Below are 19692 nucleotides of genomic sequence, written 5' to 3'. Positions count from 1 at the left end.
AATTTTCCGTGGAGCACTAGTTTATTTGATATTCTACTTCAACACATACACATAATTTGGTCGCTAAGCTTATTTAATGCGATTATAAGTTGCCGAGCTAAAATCTTCGACTGTCATATTGTAAACCTGAAGAGGTGACGGGGCTGTTTCGGGGTTCTTAATACGTTGTCGCCGTTGTTCTGTCTCGGTAGACCGATTAACTTTTGTTTGCGTTCCCTGATTCTTTGGCAAGTATACTTGCGTTTGTTTAGCTTTGACAGTCTGACAAGAACTGGTCCGTTTCATACGCATGTTCGTTAGGTCAATTGCTTCACGACGTAGATCCCAAATGTTCCAGCGGTACTGTCTATCGATGTTGGACGGCACTGGGTGGAGCTCAGTTTGAATTTCCTGTTCGCAAGTAATAGGTGCCTTGATACGAAAGACTTCTCTACTGTGCGAATTGTAGGCTGTTTGAACTTTGTAGAATAAGTCCAGGAAGGCAATTAGTTGAATCTTTTTCCGAGCAATAGTCACAACTTTGAAAACGTACCTGTAAAAAAAGAAAATATTTCTTTTAATCTGACCTGGCCATCTTATTTTCGTTTTGATTTCTGCAATCATGAAAAAAATCTATATGAAATTTACTGCAAAAATATCCATTGCTGCCAGATGTGTCTGAATCTTGTTATGCAATTTAAAAAAATCCGTTTTAACATTTACTGCACAAATTCGTCACGCTCCCTGCAGAACGCGAATTTTAAAAAGAACGGCAATCTCGATAAATGTGACTTGACAAAAATTCTGTTTCTGACTGGTTCAAACATATACTACATATTGGGCAAGATGATCATTCCTACGGGACAAGAAGGGTAGTCTCTAGCAGAAATGTCCTACACAGTTGACAAAAAAATCTGCTCTTTTATTTTTCACAATTTTAAACAATCAAATGGAATTCATCCAGTGGGTGCGACTATAGATAGTAGTATCTAAAGATGAGCGAAAGCATGGCTGAGTCGATTTTTTTTGCCCGTGCACACGCGCATATGACGTCACAGCCCTTAACGTTTCCATTGAAATCGTGACGTCATGCTCGTTTGGAGACACGTTTGACAGTTCGTTTGAAGACAGAGGATTTATCTTCGCTCATCTATAAATATATTCCACTATCTATAGGTGCGACTAGTGGATGGATGTTTGAGTTTTCCAAGGGTCACTTTGATATGTCAAAATAATACATACCAAATACACGCGGTGTATTACACGCTTGTGTATTTGCTGTGCGCGCGCCCGATTGGCTCCAGCGTGTATTATTTTGACAGATCAAAGTGATATTTGGAGGACTCAGGTATCCATCTATTAGTTGCACCTATAGATAGTAGAATCTATAGATGAGCGAAAGCATTGCTGAGTCGCTTTTTTTGACCGTGCACACGCGCATATGACGTCACAGCCCTTAACATTTCCATTGAAATCGTGACGTCATGCTCGTTTGGAGACACGTTTGACAGTTCGTTTGAAGACAGAGGATTTATCTTCGCTCATCTATATATTCCACTATCTATAGTTGCACCCACTGGATGAATTTTATTTGATTGTTGGGGGTTGTGAGAAATGGGAGAGCAGATTTTTTACCAACTGTGTAAAACATCTTTGGTCCCTAGAGACGGAAGCGGACAACAAGCCGCTCCACACTTTCCTCCTCTATTCTTCAATCCGGACTCATTACCTCCTCTCCAGCCTGTCCCATTCTATTTTATTTTTCCAAACTAAAACCAACAGGATTAAAGCCATGTCCATTTAGAATCCGGAATCATTTATTGTATTGCAGCGGCGCGGAAAGTGACCACTGCAAGAATTCTTTTACAGCGGTTTGTCTACCTAGGCGCCTACTTGCTGTGGTATAAATTTCACGAAGTTTCGGGCAGCGTGTCAAAAATTATTCCAGATGGAAGCCGAAAGGAAAGAAAAAAGTCTGCACACCCACGTTGATAATCCTGTTCATCGTCGATGGAACCTACGTCAAAATGGATTTCGGACAGCTTCCTAGCCAAAAATTTTACACGGTGACGGCACGATTAGTAGTTCCTGCGAGGTTTAAGTTTGATTTTTGGACAAACTTGCAAAAAAAACTGATGATTTTGGCAAGGGATATGCAACTGTGGGGCAAAGACCTAAGTGTTTGTGGCGAATAAGACGATGGACTCGAAGTTGTACAAGGAGGAATCTCTCAAAAACCGCGGTCGACCTTCCATAAAGCTCATAAAGGTCCCGTGAAGTTTTGGCCAGATTTGGCGAGTTGCCACTACAGCCGGGAGGTCATCCAGTGGTACCGCGATAATAACGAAGATTTCATCGATAAAAACATAAATCCACGCAACTCCCCACAGCTCCGGCCCATCAAGATATTGTGCTTCCAGTTGAAAACCGAAGTGAGCTCTCGCGACGATTGAGTTTTTCCTTATTTCCTGATGTCGCAACTGCATCGCGACTAGTGCGCATCTATGCCACCGCCATTATAATATTTTGGGCAGTAATGCAGCGGAAGCTTAAGAAAAGTGGAAAAAGTGCAAAAACAGCTCGAGACGCGACTCAGATAACCAAAATGTGGAACAAATGTGCCAAGGAAGTTGACTCCGGAGGTGTGCAACTTTTGATGAGAGAAATGAATAAGAAGGTGCAAATTTTCACTAGAAACAAGAAGAAATTATTTGTATCAATATTTTTTCCTCAAAGTACAGTGAATTACCCTTGTTTTGATGTATTAACCTTCTTTGTACGTCAATCCGTTACCGAGATACAGATGATTTTATTATTCCGGATTCTAAATGGACATAGCTTTATACTAATCCCAAACTGCACGTACCTCTATTATATCAATCTACATAGCTTCTTCGGCAATCACCAGAAAACAAATTTCAATTGTACAGATTCCTTGTTTCATGAGGAACCAAATACTGTTGAAAATATTGAAATCCAAGCTTCAATAAAACCACACGAGCTATTTTTGTGGCTGTGTAACTGTCGCTCATCTAGGTGTTGTTCTGCATTAGGTCCGTTTTGTGTGAAGCAAACATACCTCTGTGTAATTCATTTTAAGCGTGCAGTCGCTAGAGCCGGAAGCGGACAAAAAGCCGCTCCACATTCTACTCATCTATCTTCTATTTTCTCTCAAGTTTAATACCCTGAAACTGAACTGTTTCGGACCCCTTATGGGTCTGAAGCAGAGGACGGGACGCTCGAGCCTACCAGCCAGTGGATGGAAAGGTCCTTTGTGATAAAGGGTCTATCACAAGCTTCGGATAACCTGGAATAAGTTTTCCACGAGTCGAGTTCACATTGATTTCATGAGTTCGATAAAGTAATCTTCACGTTGATCTTTTTTTTTTTTTTTTTAACTAGTTTTATTTGCTAATTATCTAATACATGCATTCATCTCTTAGACTAGGTGTTCCGTGTTTTCTTAACACTATCATCCTTATTTGCTATGTTATATATATATTTTTTTTTGTGAAGGTTTACTGGCGGGACTCTGAATAGAGTAGAAACCTCTGCGCCAGGCCTTTGATGATCTCGTTGCATAATTCCTTTCAAAGCAGTTTGCCAGCCGTACACGGAGCATGTCGTCCAAGAAGACGCTGTTGCAACTGAATCGGAGGGAATTACGTTCATGTTATATAGTCAATGAGTCTATTCGTAACAAACTTCGTAAGATTTCTTAAGTCAGTTTTGTCATTTTATTGTCAATGTCAGAACGTGTTGTAATTTTTTATGAAATGTAGATGTCTATTGTTTTTATGGGTGGTCAAAATCTACCGAAACAGTTTTTTCGACTCGCATGCTGCATGTTGCCCAAAACTTCATCGAAGAAACTGAATCGAGAGTTTTTTTTTATTAGGCATAAGATAGTATTCAATCTTCGGTTCATAAAAAAGACAAGCTTTTTACTTTTGAAGCAATTCTCCAGCCGTACAAGGATCATGTTGTCCATATAGACACTGTTGAACTGGTTCAAAAGCTATTATATTTACGAGTTTGATTGATATCTATTCTTTCCGATTTTCTCAGTCTTAAGTATGTAGATTTTTCTGCTTGATGTCATCTTGTCATTTTATTTCAATAAATGTAGGTGAATGAAGTTGTCTGTTTTAGTCAGTTAATGTTTTCTACGTAATTACGTTCACGTATTTCATGAACCGTACAAGGATTATGTTGTCCACTGAAATACTGTTATATTGATTCGAAAGATGTTATATTTAGTTTTTAATATCCCTTAGTCATAGTTATGCAGAATGTTTCGTACAATGTCACTTCGTCTTATCTATTTTATTTCCCTTATTATTTTGTTTTTTTGTTCTTCCATTTATTTGTCCAATACTAAACTTCAAGTCGTCCAGTTGCACTAATATTTCACAAGCTAAATTTCAATTACCGATAACGAAGAAATTTTCAAGTCGTGATAGTATATTAAAGTTTAATCACGTCTGATCTGCCTATTCCATCATACACTGATCCCTATCAATTTGTGGAAAACTATCAATCATGAAACCGTTATATAATTGTATTGTATGGTTGTTGAAAGTTTGGCGATACTTTCCAACTTTCAACTTTCCCAGGTGCCACTTTGCCCATATAAAACTTGTATTTGGTGGGTCCATGTCGTCCCGACATGTTGATGGGTTTAAATACATGGTTTGAAACATATGCTTTTGAAAAAGGAAAACATTTCTTACCTTGACGATAGTAGTGTATTAGGTGCCTACTCACTTATACATAACCTGTGTTGTTTCTCAGGATTTACGATTCATTTTCGCCAGTTTTAGTCCAAGGCACATGGGAGTGGAAAATCAATTTAATTATTGTGGACCGCCTCTCAATTTTTTCGTGTTATTAATTATTTGATATATGAAAATAGAAAAGAGAAATCATGGATTAGTGGCATTCAAAGGTGATATTCTCACGACGGCCGTTCAGAATGGTTCGACGGGTGCAGATAAGATCATCAAAGTACGCGAGTAAGATTTATAATTTGTAAAATTTATAACAATTTTGTTTTAAACTACATATTATGCTGTTAATAAATTTCCCACCTTCTAGCGATCCTCACAAGCTTTATATTTCATTCAGGCACTTTTGAACGTCCATATCAAACTTGTTCTCGATAGAAATCTGCCTCGACCAACCTGGCAGAACGCGCCCATTCCTCTTTCTGAACCGAAGGGCAGGGTTATTTGCTATGTTATATTTGTAGTTATTATTAATACATTTCAATTGCCTCTGGCAGTTAGAATTTTTCCTCTGGTTGAATTGAACCATGTAGGAATTACAATGTTTTCTACTTAAACTAAACTTAACCTAATTTATACTAAGGGTACAAGGAGCTAATCGTTGCAATAGAAGATTGCAACGATTTTTGTCTGAAATTGGAAATTATGTTGTTGGACATTTGTTGCAAAGTCTCAATATTAGAAATTCTATGAAGTTCATTGGTACTATACCACGGAGGCAACTTCAGAATCATTTTCAGAATTTTATTTTGAATCCTCTGAAGTGCCTTCTTTCTGGTATTGCAGCAACTAGTCCATATTGGCACAGCATACAACATGGCAGGTCTAAACATTTGTTTGTAAATCAAAAGTTTGTTCTTAAGACAAAGTTTTGATTTTCTGTTTATAAGTGGATATAGACACTTAATATATTTGTTACATTTGGCTTGAAGGCCTTCAATGTGATTTTTAAAAGTTAATTTTTTATCTAGCAGAAGTCCTAAATATTTAGCTTCGCTAGACCAATTAATTGGAACCCCATTCATAGTGACAATATGTCTGCTAGAAGGTTTCAAATAAGAAGCTCTCGGCTTATGTGGGAAAATTATAAGCTGAGTTTTGGAAGCATTCGGGGAAATTTTCCATTTTTGCAAGTAAGTGGAGAAAATATCCAAACTTTTTTGCAATCTACAACAAATGACACGAAGGCTACGCCCTTTGGCTGAGAGACCTGTGTCATCTGCAAACAAAGATTTTTGACACCCTGGTGGTAAATCAGGTAAATCAGAAGTAAAAATGTTATACAAAATGGGCCCCAGTATGCTGCCTTGGGGACACCAGCCCTTACAGGTAATCTATCAGATTTAGAATTCTGATAGTTTACCTGCAGTGAGCGATCTGATAAATAATTTTGGATCAGTTTAATAATGTACAGAGGAAAATTAAAATTCATCAATTTTACAATCAAACCTTCATGCCAAACACTGTAAAATGCTTTCTCTATATCAAGAAGAGCAATTCCAGTCGAATATCCTTCAGATTTGTTGAGCCGAATTAAGTTCGTAACTCTTAATAACTGATGAGTGGTTGAATGCCCATGGCGAAAACCAAATTGCTCATCAGCAAAAATAGAATTGTCATTAATATGAACCATCATTCTATTTAAAATAATCTTTTCAAATAGTTTGCTTATTGAAGAAAGCAAACTGATTGGGCGATAACTAGAAGCCTCAGCTGGATTTTTGTCCGGCTTCAAAATTGGAACAACTTTGGCGTTTTTCCATTTATCTGGGAAGTATGCCAATTGAAAACATTTGTTAAATAAATTAACCAAGAAGGATAAAGAGCTCTCAGGAAGTTTTTGATAAGTATGTAGAAAATACCATCATCACCCGGGGCTTTCATATTTTTAAATTTTCTAGTAATAGATCTCACTTCATCCAAATTAGTTCCCAACGAAGGGTCAAAAACATTATCTTGATCGAGAATGTCTTCGAAGCTTCGTGTAACCTGATCCTCAGTTGGACTAGTGAGACCTAGACTAAAATTATGGGCACTCTCGAACTGCTGAGCAAGTTTTTGAGCCTTTTCGCCATTTGTTAATAAAATTTTATTTCCCTCTTTAAGCGCTGGAATTGGCTTTTGAGGTTTTTTAAGAATTTTCGTTAATTTCCAAAAGGGTTTCGAACTGAGATCCAACTTCGAGACATTATTCTCAAAGTTGGTATTTCTCAGAATAGCGAAACGTTTTTAATTTCATTTTGCAAATCTCGCCAAATAACTTTCAACGCGGGATCGCGAGTTCTTTGGTATTGCCTTCGCCTCACATTTTTAAGACGGATCAGTAGCTGAAGATCGTCGTCAATAATAATGGAGTAGAATTTAATTTCACATTTAGGAATTGCAATGCCTCTGGCTTCGACAATTAAATTTGTCAAAGATACGAGAGCATTATCAATATCACTTTTGGTATCGAGAGGAATATCAACATCAAAATTCCTATCGATATACGTTTTAAAAAAAATCCCAATCAGCCCTATGATAATTGAAAGTAGAGCTGATTGGATTATGAATGGCTTCTTGTGAGATATCAAATGTCACAGGAAGGTGATCAGAGTCAAAGTCAGCATGAGTTACCAATTGGCCACACAGCTGACTTGAATCCGTTAAAACTAAATCAATTGTAGAAGGATTTCCACTGGAAGAAAAACAAGTTGGTCCATTGGGATATTGAATAGTATAATATCCCGCAGAACAATCTTCAAATAAAATTTTACCATTGGAATTGCTTTGAGCATTATTCCATGAACGGTGTTTGGCATTGAAGTCACCAATTACGAAGAATTTTGATTTGTTGCGAGTCAGAATTTGAAGATCAGCTTTCAACAAATTCTTTTGCTGCCCATTGCATTGAAAAGGCAAATAGGCTGCAATGAAGGAAAATTGACCAAAATTTGTTTCAACAGAAACTCCCAAGGTTTCAAAAACTTTGGTTTCAAACGAGGAAAATAATTTATGTTTGATACGTCTATTAATGACAATGGCGACCCCACCACAGGCGCTGTCAAGACGATCATTTCTGTAGATAAAATAGTTTGGATCTCTTTTAATGGAGAGTCCTGGTTTTAAATAGGTTTCAGTTATAATGGCAATATGCACATTATGAACTGTTAGGAAGTTGAATAATTCATCTTCCTTACCCTTTAGAGGGCGGGCATTCCAATTTAGAACTTTCACACAATTATTTGGATCCATTGAAACGGAGTCCGATAACAATTTTTTGTGTGTACTTTATACCAACCTGAACAGCTTCTGGTATGGTATTTGCTTTGAACATTGCATCAATCATGTGATGCAATTGCTCAGTTAAAAAATCAAAATCGGAAGCAGTCATGCTACCTGAATCGGCAACATGACCATTTTTTTCCGTTGGGACATGGGTATAAACCTCATTTTGAGAAGATAAATTTTGTCTACCAGCAGCGATGTTTGCATACGTAGGTACATTGGAAAAATTGGAATTTACTGAAGTGCTTGCTACCCGTTGACGAGCGGCAAAATTTGTTTGTGATTTGTGGTGGGTATGAATTGCTCGACCGGTAACCGGTTTCGAAATTTGAGCGTTTGAAAAATTTCTACCCGTCGAATCTGGGATCCGATTGGAATTTCCGGTCATCAATTTTGCACGGGAATTCAAAACTTTTTTGCGTGAAGGGCATTCTCAGAAATTGGATTTATGATTGCCCCCACAATTTGCGCACTTAAATTTATTGGAATCTTCTCTCACAGGACATGCGTCCTTGGCGTGAGAGGTTCCACCACAAATCATGCATTTAGCATCCATGTGACAATGTTTGGTTCCTCTTAAAATCTCATTCCGGAAGCCAGAAAACTCGGCAACAGATACCACAATTGGCGGAATCCTTTGCTTTTTCGCATGAATCGAATCACCTGGGCTAGAGGTATATTCGATTTGCTCAATTTCATCATTAATCAAATCGAACTGATTGCTCAGTTCGATTGGAGAAGAATTATTTCCGATATTAGAGTTAGAAGGAATATCTGAATTCTCCAGCTTCCTTCTATTTTTTCCGCGCTTTGGCAGGACGGTCTTGAAACCTTGTTTCTTTGAAGGAAGTGGAGAATTTAGAGACTCCCCCTTCCTCTTGTTTTTATTAATACTCACTGATGAGCGTGGAGACGTGACCTTCTAAGAGGTTTTTTCCCAGAACGGTGTCCCTGCAGGATTACCACCGCTTGACGGAATTTTACTTCCGCAAACAGGTCCAACGTAAAACGAAGGCACGGGTCCTTGCAAAGATCGTAACGGGATCAGTGGGTACAAATAGCGCTAAGAAGCACCGTTGAAATTAAAATAGCTTCGGGTAGTATTAAAAACTTCCTTCCGCAAAGAGAGAAAGCACCGCAAAGCACGAAAGCACGATGCGGTCTCACGTTGAAAATTTTAGCCAGCAGTGTAAACTGCCTAGTGTCATATGTACAACGTACACACTTTTTTTTACCGGGATCTCAGCAAACTGTTGAACTTTTACCGAGATTCGCACAGCCGTGCCCCAAACATGTTTTTTGCCAAGATTTCTGTCAAAGTTGCTGAGAATCAGCAAATAATTTGCAGAAAATCAGCTAACAAACGACATTTTTGCCGGAATTATCAGTTTTTCATTTTGCTGGCGCACGGCTGTGCGGCTTTTTGCCGAGCTGCAGAAATAAAAACTAAGTGTGTAGATTGGCCACGATAAAATGACGCATTAATACACTAAAACAATTAAAAAATATTTGAATCTCGTGATTTAATCGTGGTTCAAATCTGCAGAAAATAGATCTGAGCATTATATCAGGTTTAAGTTTTTGACTGGTATGAAAAATGAATTTAGATTAGCTGCTGCGAAAATGAATGTTTCAGATTCATATTCAAAATGACAGCCCCGAACAATTGAAATCCAAAGGTGTATTGCCTTTGTATATTACAAGGGTGTATTGCCTACATTTTCAATAGAAAGAAGAAGCCTTTGGACAGCACTCATTTTTCCCATCTGCAATGTTTATTCATCGAAAGCGTTCCAACTATATCTTGATTTTTTGTACATTACTAGTGTACTAATATATAGGGGAACAGTTTGCCACTTCATCCCATAGCTCCTATTTCCATCCCATAAAAAACAAAGCAATGGAAAGGAATTTGGTTTGTTTATTTTTTTTTGTGATTTTTTTCTGCAGTGAGCACGCATGTTAACAAAAAAAAGCGACGAATTTTGTCCCGTATTTCTTTGTTTAGCGATGAGATGGATATATGTACAGTGAGATGGAGATCGGAACAGTTCCCCTAGATGAAAATAGTGGAATGATTATTAAATATGGAGAAATACTATTTTAAAATAATAAAAACTCTATAAATCTGCGATCAATCAAAATTAGCAATTGATGTAGCATCTGAAGACCACAACACGAAAACAGAAAACGAAATAAAGTCATATCCAAAGAACTTAATTACGTAAAATCAAAATTAAAATCAGACAATATTCCGTCATCCATGTATTTAGATGAACGCGTCGGTAATTGCTGTAGAGTAGAAGGAAGATATCTGTAATGCTTTGCTTTCGCTCATTGGTGCGATCTAAATCGACTTGTAGTTAATCCGAAAAAATGCTCGATAAACTTTTTCTCGAAAGAAACAACCGATTACCTTCAACTACTGCCTGTTCGGAACGACTATTGAAAGAGTGCACTGTGTGAAAGATCTCGGTGTTCTATTGGACTCCAAACTGACATACTCGGATCACATTTTATATGTTGTTGATAAAGCATCCAGGTCTCTTGGATTTGTGCTCAAAGTGACAAAGACTTTCACAGACATCTACTGTTTGAAAACACACCTGTTTTTTTTACACGCTTAGAACCTCTGTGTATCCGAAAGGATGTATGCAGAGCATTAACCGTCGCCGATCTTTTGCGAGGAAGAATAGATTGTGACACTCTTCTGCGACAAATAAACATCAACGCACAACCCCGACAACTGCGGAGTAACCGGTAATGCTAAGACTTCTTTTTCGTCGCACAAACTATGGACTGCGTAGTTAATTGCCTATATGCCGGATATTAAGCCACCCAGAGTAGAAATTAATTACTATGTCTGAAACTCGATTATGCATATGCACTAGACCTCTTCATGTTTTCAAAAAGTAACGAAAATTCAACCGGTCCAGAATCACAATTCTTATGCTAAAATAAACCTCCTGTCAAATTTTCAGCTAATTCGGATAAAATTTCGAGGTGGCTCAAGTCGATTTGGTGTTTTTGGGCTATTTTCAATTTTGAAAAAAAATCTTACAAGATTTATAAACGCCGGAAATCATCGCAACAACCTCTAAACGGAAGCTTTTGGTGTGCTCTACAAGTATTGTAAGCATTGCGATTCGTTCCGTTCACGTTTCGACCATTTTAAAGTGATTTTAAAGCTTTGAAGTGCATACAAAGTATGTTTCCCCTAAGAGTCGTTGTTCTATAAAATTTTGAAATTTATTACAAATTATTACTAATTTATTATATGATTACTCCTATTTTTCCCTGGCCATTTTTAGTAATATAATTGTCAATGTGTGTCTTACAGTTAAATTCTTAAAAATCAGAAGCTGAACATTTGTCATATATTTGCACGTTAGGATTTCTTCAAACAAGTTATTCGTACAAAACATAAATCAAATTACAGTCAAACCTCCATGAGTCGATGTTCTATGACTCGATATCGACTTATGGAAGCAAAATATACCATATTAAAAAATATCTTCTGGGTTACTGTGATGGTCCCTTCAAATAGCTTACCAGGGGTTTTCTATTCCACATCTCGATATTTCCATGAGTCGATGGTCCCCAGGGCTGTCAGATGATTTTTTCGTAAATCTGTATTGGCATGCGTAAAAAATCTGTATTGTCTGTATTTCGGAGAAAATAGATTTTTTTTTATAAAGTATGCAAAATAGCGATTTTGATGATTGTAATGTGATGTACTTAGATAAAATTTTCAATGAGTTCTTTAAAACCAGTTAAACAAAATGGGAAATCCCAGAAATCCGTTGGAATCTATTAAGGGGGCTCTTTGTAATCATGTAGAAGCATCACATCACTTAAATTTTCTCGGTTGTTATGACTCACATTAAAAGTTCAATCTTTTCCGAAATTCATATTGTTTTTTGAATACCGCATCTCATCTCAATTACTATTCGATTTCAGCAAAAGAAATTATCATGATTCTGCACAGAGAAAAAAAATCCGTGGTAAAAACTACTATTTTGTAGACTACGCTCTGTGTTTAAAACTACCATGAAATTTTAGTTGATTTTACCATGGTTTCAGAGAAATTCACCACTGTTTCAGTTCATGTGACAACATTCCGCATGGGCCACAGTTGATTTTTACTGCTCGCATGGTAAAATCAAACGGGTTTGTTATCTGCTGAAAATCGTCGGTGCATATTCTTATAATAGTGACAAGTGATGTTTTTCAGACATTTTGGCTAGCTTCTTCAATATTCTGCCGTAATTCGAAAACAATGATTTTTGTTAGTGTCTATCTTACTTTACTTGGGTTGTTTGAAAATTCTATAATTATTTATCAAAAATACTGATATTGGTATCTATCAGTCAATTCGATATACATGGACTGAATATACTAAAGAAACTAGCTTTTAAGCTAGTTAGCTCAAATATTCGAAACTTCTTTAAAATATATTTGGTGTTCTTTTTTGAGGCCCAATCAATTTCATTAGGAATAACAGTGCTTTATCTGAAACTCAACTGAGTTTGTCAAGTACGCAGAAAGCAGTCACAACTTCATTTATTAATATCATTATTAAATTATTAGTTTCAAGTATGGTTTATGTGTGGCAGTGAAATGGTACTGGGTTTGAATCAGAGCATTAGTGATTAATCATAGATTTAATCATGATTAATGAATAATGGGTTATTTAATCATGATTAATTAATCATAATCATACAAAAAATACGATTCAATCATTAATCACTAATCGTTAATCATAGATTTTGCATTTAATCCTTAATCACTTCACTAATCGTTTTCATGATTGTTTTGAGTTTATTCATTATTCATCAGTTTAAATCATTGCATACATTATTTTTAATCATTATTCTTTAATCATAATCATACAATTTTTATACTATAACTAGCTTTATGTACCCGGCCTTGCTCGGAGTTGCCAGTTTAATTCGCAGTTTTTTTCACCATCGGAATTGGAATAGGTCAAAAGGATAATTGTGTTTTCTTATTGATATTTCATCATTTGATTAAAAGAAGGTAGATTACATTTGAAAACATTGACTGATTTTGAAAATGGGATCAAACCCAAAATCGCTTTATTCCGGGCAAACGTCTATTTCTAAAGAAGGAAAAACATACACCGATGCCTTATTCCGGAAAAACGTCTATTTTTAAAGAAATGATCACATTTACCGTCCAGAAGGAAACACTTTAATCATTGCTTTTCTCTGGGCAAACCATGATTTCGATGAAGTGTTGAGTTGATCGATCCCTGTCATCTTCGCCTTCTTAAGAAAAAGAATGTTTGTTCCAAATTTGGTTGAAATCGGGCAAGGGTACAGAAGTTATGCTGGAACATTGGATCATTGCATACCTTGCTTTTATTTATTAATCTTGAATCATTATCATATAATTATCATACCTTTTAAAATTTGGAATAAAGGTTACTCGATTATGGATCACTATGCAATTTGATCATTCATAATCATCAATCATTAATCATATCGATCGTTAATCATTAACCATACACATAGTGTGTCAACATTTAATCACGATCGGTAATCGTTAATCATAATCCAACGGTTTTTTCATTATTCATAATCGTTAATTATTGTCAAAAATGAATTTAATCATTAATCATTATCAGTCATCATTTTCAAAAATTATAATTCATTAATCATAATCTTTAATCATAGAGTTGAATGATTTAATCATTTAATCTGCTTAGAATTGGTCCTGGGGTCAGGAGTTACACTGAATTGCCCGTTTTCTAAAGACAACCGCTTTCCCTTTACCCTTCCTCTTTTCTCAACGGCCATTTCACCCCTTTGTTATCTTCTCCTAGGGATAGAAAATGTGTACCAAATTTGGTTGAAATCGGTACAGGGGTTCAGAAGTTACACTAAATTGCCCGTTTTCTGAACAATACCCTCCCTTCAGACCCCTACCCCCTTATCCAAATTTCCCTCCCGTACGATCGGCTCCTCATAGTGAATATGTGTACAAAATTTGATTGAAATCGGTCCTGGGGTTGGGAGTTACACTGAGTTGCTCGTTTTCCAAAGACAACACCTCCCCTATACCCTCCCTTTTTCCAATGACCATCCCATCCCCTTTGTTATCTTTTCCTTATGATGTAGAATGTGTGTACCAAATTTGGTTGAAATCGGTACAGGGGTTCATGATTTACTTTGAATTGCCCGTTTTCTAAACAAAACCCCTCCTCCAGACCCTCCCCTTTCCCAAATCCTCCCATATGATTACCTCCTCGTAGTGAATATGTGTACAAAATTTGGTTGAAATCGGTCCTGGGAGTTGAAAGTTACACAGAATTGTTCGTTTTCTGAACAAAACCCTCCCACCACCCTCCCCTTTTCTACATGACCATCCCACCCTTTGTTAACTTCCTCTGAGGATAGAGAATGTCTGTACCAAATTTGGTTGAAATCGGTCCTGGGAGTTGAAAGTTACACAGAATTGTTCGTTTTCTGAACAAAACCCTCCCACCACCCCTCCCCTTTTCTACATGACCATCCCACCCCTTTGTTAACTTCCTCTGAGGATAGAGAATGTCTGTACCAAATTTGGTTGAAATCGGCCAAGTGGTTCAGAAGTAGTTAGCGAACATACATACATAGATTGGTTTTTATATATATAGATTTGATAGAAAGGTTACTTGATTATTGATCGCTATGCAAATCATTTAATTTGATTATTCATAATCATTAATCATTAATCATATCGATCGTTTATCATTAATCATAGACATATTGTGTCAACATTTAATCACGATCGGTAATCGTTAATCATACTTCAAACGTTTTATTCTTTAATAATAATCGTTAATCATTATTAAAAATTATTTTAATCGTTATTCATAATCATTAATCATTGTCAAAAATGAATAAATCATTAATCATAATCTTTAATCATAGAGTTAAATGATTTAATAATAACAAATTAAATCATTCATTGGAAGCTTTATTCATTAACGCTCTGGTTTGAATTATGAAAAGGCAATATCCAATAGATTTGAAAGCATCGAAGTAGACTTTATATACAGCCTAACGGAGAGCCACCAAAATATTAATCAAAGCAATCGTGGCAATTCGCCGTCACTCAAATACCTGTGGTGAATCATCGCAGACAGTAAACATGGTCGGGGTTAAGCCAAAACGCACCAAGCGCCAACAAAAAAAATACCAATTTTTCTGCCCAAACTTTCGTTTAGCAGATTTAATTGATCGCAAATCGTATCGGATATCCCTCAATCCAATAAATGAGGATATCCTATTGCAAATGTACGCTTGAATTGATATGAAACCTTGCTTGCCTATTCTCACAATAGGCTCCACAGTTTAGATTTTAGGATTTTATTTAGAATTTAAAAATATTTATTTAGATCTTGTATGTGATTTTTAAACGACGATAACATTTAAAATAACAAAAAATCTGTGCGAATCTTTACTCCTTTTGAAAAATCTGTATAAAATCTGTAATCTGTATCATATCTGTATTGACGTTTAAAAATCTGTAAAATACAGATAAATCTGTATATATGGCAGCCCTGATGGTCCCTTCAATATCGACTCATGGAGGTTTGACTGTATATGATATTTGATGCTTACAACAAACGACTTCCAAATTCGGTTCATTGCACCATATGTCTGTATGTTTTTACCATCGAGTGCATCGTAGTAACAAGTAAGCGGGCTTGGTAGTCATATGGCTACTGCTTCTGCCTCATACGCAGGAGGTCGTGGGTTCAATCCCAGGTCCGTTCCATTCTCCTACTTTGTATCTTTCTCTTTATTTCTCATGTTCTAGCAATCGCAAGAACTGGAAATGGACTTCCATACCGTTTCCATTACTATTCCCTATACCTTCAACTTGAGTATTCTAACAGTAATCTGCTAGAATTGGAAATGAACTCTAGAGCTCGTTTCCTACATCCAATTAGAAATTCCATCAGTTACCTTCTCCTGTCTATCACATTGGCAGCTCGTTAACCAAGACGGACCTCTGCCTCTCCAACCTAACCCAGAAATTCCAACAAATTCCGCATGAACTCGTGGCAAGTGCAGAGGTATATTCGGCTTGCAGTGGGCGAGTGATTGCATCATCATTTCCTCCCGCTTCCCTACATTGACTTGCATTCTGACGTGGCAGGCGCCAGTATGACCTAATAAATGAGATCACCAGTACTTGTACATTGAAGATGTGTGCTAGTCCCAAGCAAACATCTGTTGGTTCCCTATGCAAGAACAGCTGATCTGGTCATAATGGAGTAGCAACTACGAGCAGTCAATCAAGCTCAAGCTCAAGCTCAACCAACCTTCCCCTTAAGAGACTCTGATCTGAAGTCTCCAGCTTTTTCCGCGCTTAGGCAGGATGGTCTTGAAACCTTGTTTCTTCAAAAGTAGTGGATTTATGAAGGACATTCGCAGAGCAGAAAAGTGCAATGCGGTCTGAATTTTCATTTGTAACTAATTGATACTAACTACAATAAAAAAATAACCGTACTTATCTGGATCCTCGTCGAAAAAGACCGCTGCCTCAGGAATATTGAACGCATAGAAGTCTTTCTGATGCTGGCATACTCCCATGTCGGTATTGCCTGGCATCAATACACCATTAGCCTCAGCCAAATGCCATACGCAAAACTTCAATAGTTCGACCTGAAATAGTGAATTTCAATTATGTTATAATTCATTGGTGCAGCAAAACTGTTTTCGAACCATACCTTCATTCCCTGTGAATACGGAACAACTTCACATTCATTTTCAACACTCATAAGCAACCGCTTGCCGGTGGTTTTGTTCAGTCGGTCAACATCGGTATGGATCTGGCATTCACCCAGCAACCGATAAGCCAAATCGTCGAAACTGAGACATCGCTCGGTCAAATTAGTGAGCGTATTGCTTATTTGGTTGATTTCCGACAACAGATAGATGTAGTTTTGGAACTGGAGCCAGATACGGGTCAGTTCAGAAAATTTTGGCTGAAATATTAAAGTTGATTGTAAAATCTCGGTTGTTGGATATGTCGCTGGGGCTTACAAATACTCGATCCGTAGGAATGGCCGTTCGATATTGAACTGATTCGTGAATTTTCACCAGCTTGCTGTTGTACTCCTGATTGCAAGTGTCGATGTTGAACTTAATCAGAGCTAACTCGTCGATCAGCTTACGGGTGTACACTTCATGCTGACGATACATCACCAACAAATCTTTGAGGTTATCCAAGTCGTCCCCTGAGATGTTCTCCGGTAGCAGAGTGACGATCGTACGATTTCTCAAGTCATACGCAATCGAGGAATTCAAAGCACTTGTGAGAAGGTTAACTTTGTCCATTATTTCGCAGAGGGTGATTTGAAGGATGGATTTGGTTGATTCGTGAGACTGGTCCAAAACTCTTGGAACTATTGAATAAAAAGATAAATTTTATGAGTGGAATCTGGGAGAAAAATATGAAAAATACAGGAAGAAATATGAAAATCATCAAAACAAAATATTTTTTCCCGATCCTTAAGGGCTGTATAATCATAAAACAATAAACTTACGATCCGACATCCCATTAGTGGAGTTTCCCGCATGCTTGTTAAATATTCGAATCCCACAAACGATCTCCCGTATATCCTTAAGCGCTAACAGCCGGTCCTTTCTGTCCAGGGTAACGAACTTGGCTTTATCACTGCGGGACATGACAGAGTTCAATGCCTTCATTGTTTCGTTGATAACGTCCTTGTTGTCGGGGTTACCCAACCCCATGTGCAAGACGATGTCGATTATAATTTTGTTGAATATTTCCTCCTGTTCGTCCTTGGTGATGACGTCGTTCTCGGTGATTTCTTTCAGTAAATGAGCCGTTTTCAGCTGCAAATTTCTCATATGTTTCTCCACGACGTCATCGCGGTTGAAGAAATTCTCCAGAAAGTAAAGTTGCATTTTGAGTGTTATCAATGCCGGCGAACGATCCTCTGGAAGTATGGAATCAAAATCGTATAATATAATATCGATTGCAATTGAGTTTGGCGGCTTCTCGTACCTGATAATCGTCTCACACATTCCTCCACAAAGTCGTCGTGATTCAGTCGATCGGCGCTCAACGTTTCCATGTAGATCTCAAACTGTGGATCCAGACTGACCAGGTTCATGACGAATGTGACCAAATGCTTATCGTATCGAATATTCTTTCGTTCGCATTGCTTAACAATTTCGTAGAATAGGGGTTTGAGATTGGTGTTGGGTTCTAGCAGATAGGTTTTCAAATGGTTGGAAATCATGGCGAACGGCAGCAAAGCAACTTCACTGATGGACGAACAACAACAGAGTAACGTGTTTGACGATAGTTTAAATGTTTTGTTGCAATTGAAGCACTTTCTAGTTGTTTGGCTGGTTGCTATGAGTAGTGCATTGATGCTATGGAATTGAACAGTACAGAGTTTTTTTTTATTTATTGCTATCAGGTATTTACATATGCAGTTTATAGCTTTTTTGTTCCATATTGTCCATTTATAGTTGGGGAAACATGGAATCACGCGGTAACTAGCTAATTCCGCGATATTATGAGATACATAGTACTGTTTTGAATATGAGGTCAACATTGTTGATGCTACTATATTGCTTGCTAAAGATATTGTTATCTGAAGATTGGTTAAATACCTATGGAGTTATAAGAAATAAGTTATAAGAAAAGTGGGTCATATACAAAATATATGTAGCTAATTTGTTCTCAAAAAAAAAAGGAACAGTGGGTAATGTCTGTGACATAACCGCTAAAAGGACGTAGGACTTGACTTGACCATGCCTTTAAGATACATAATATGTCCAAATTTCTCACATCAACTATTTTGGATAAATAATCGGCGTTGCATACCATTCCTTGGCAAAATCTTCTCATCAAACCGACACAGGAATCAAATCTACCTCGAACAAGAATCATCAAAAAAAAATTCAGGAAGTATCTGTCCGGTCACGAAATATTAGCCTCGACAGTGGCAACCTTCCCAACATCTAACAACATCCATTTGATTCCCAACGACTTCTCGGAGGAGTTGGAGATCTCAGCTGACGAATTGACGGCCTATATCAAATCGTCGAAGAACATGAAGGCCCCAGGCTTCGACAGCATCCTGAATCTCGAGCTCAAACACATGAGTGCTCCGTTCTTTGAGCACCTCTCGCTGATCTTTAATCAGTGTCTCCGGCTTAGCTACTTCCCATCGTCCTGGAAGTCAGCGAAAGTCATCCCCATCCGGAAGCCTGGGAAGGATCCTTCCTCCCCCAAAAGTTATCGACCCATCAGCCTTCTCTCAGGGTTATCCAAGCTATTCGAAAAAGCTATTCATCATCGGTTACTTGAGTCTGCCGAAAATCTCAACATCTTGCTCGGGGAACAGTTTGGTTTCCGACGCGGTCGGTCAACTGTACACCAACTGACCCGAGTTACCAACGTCCTCAGACGGAACAAGTTTGTCTCGAAAACATCCGCCATGGCCTTACTCGATGTCGAGAAGGCATTTGACAATGTATGGCATGATGGCCTGGTGTACAAACTACAACGCTACAATCTTCCCAGCTACATGGTGAAAATCATCAACAATTACCTGTCGGCAAGGACATTCCGGGTCTCAATCAGCGGAGCGAGTTCCAAT

The 19692-nt window shown here is 37.5% G+C and overlaps 2 protein-coding genes across 3 annotated transcripts in view; one reads left to right on the top strand and one right to left on the bottom strand.

Moving 5' to 3' along the window:
* The window catches only part of LOC134212221 (chromosome transmission fidelity protein 18 homolog), a 71949-nt gene that overhangs the window by 18730 nt on the left and 33527 nt on the right, over positions 1 to 19692 (top strand). The gene's annotated exons all lie outside the window — the stretch shown is intronic.
* On the bottom strand, positions 3 to 18440 carry LOC134212222 (cilia- and flagella-associated protein 206). Its single transcript, XM_062689884.1, has 6 exons — positions 18084 to 18440; positions 17599 to 18015; positions 17096 to 17457; positions 16780 to 17037; positions 16560 to 16714; positions 3 to 532 (listed from the first exon to the last, which is right to left on the bottom strand). Exons 1-6 carry the CDS (start codon positions 18319 to 18321, stop codon positions 70 to 72), a joined length of 1893 nt encoding a protein of 630 aa, XP_062545868.1. The 5' UTR covers positions 18322 to 18440; the 3' UTR covers positions 3 to 69.

This window comes from Armigeres subalbatus, chromosome 2, assembly GCF_024139115.2.
Source record: "Armigeres subalbatus isolate Guangzhou_Male chromosome 2, GZ_Asu_2, whole genome shotgun sequence".
Taxonomy (NCBI): domain Eukaryota; kingdom Metazoa; phylum Arthropoda; class Insecta; order Diptera; family Culicidae; genus Armigeres; species Armigeres subalbatus.
The sequence above is the reverse complement of the archived record's forward strand: the minus strand, read 5'-3'. Positions and strand labels throughout refer to the sequence as shown.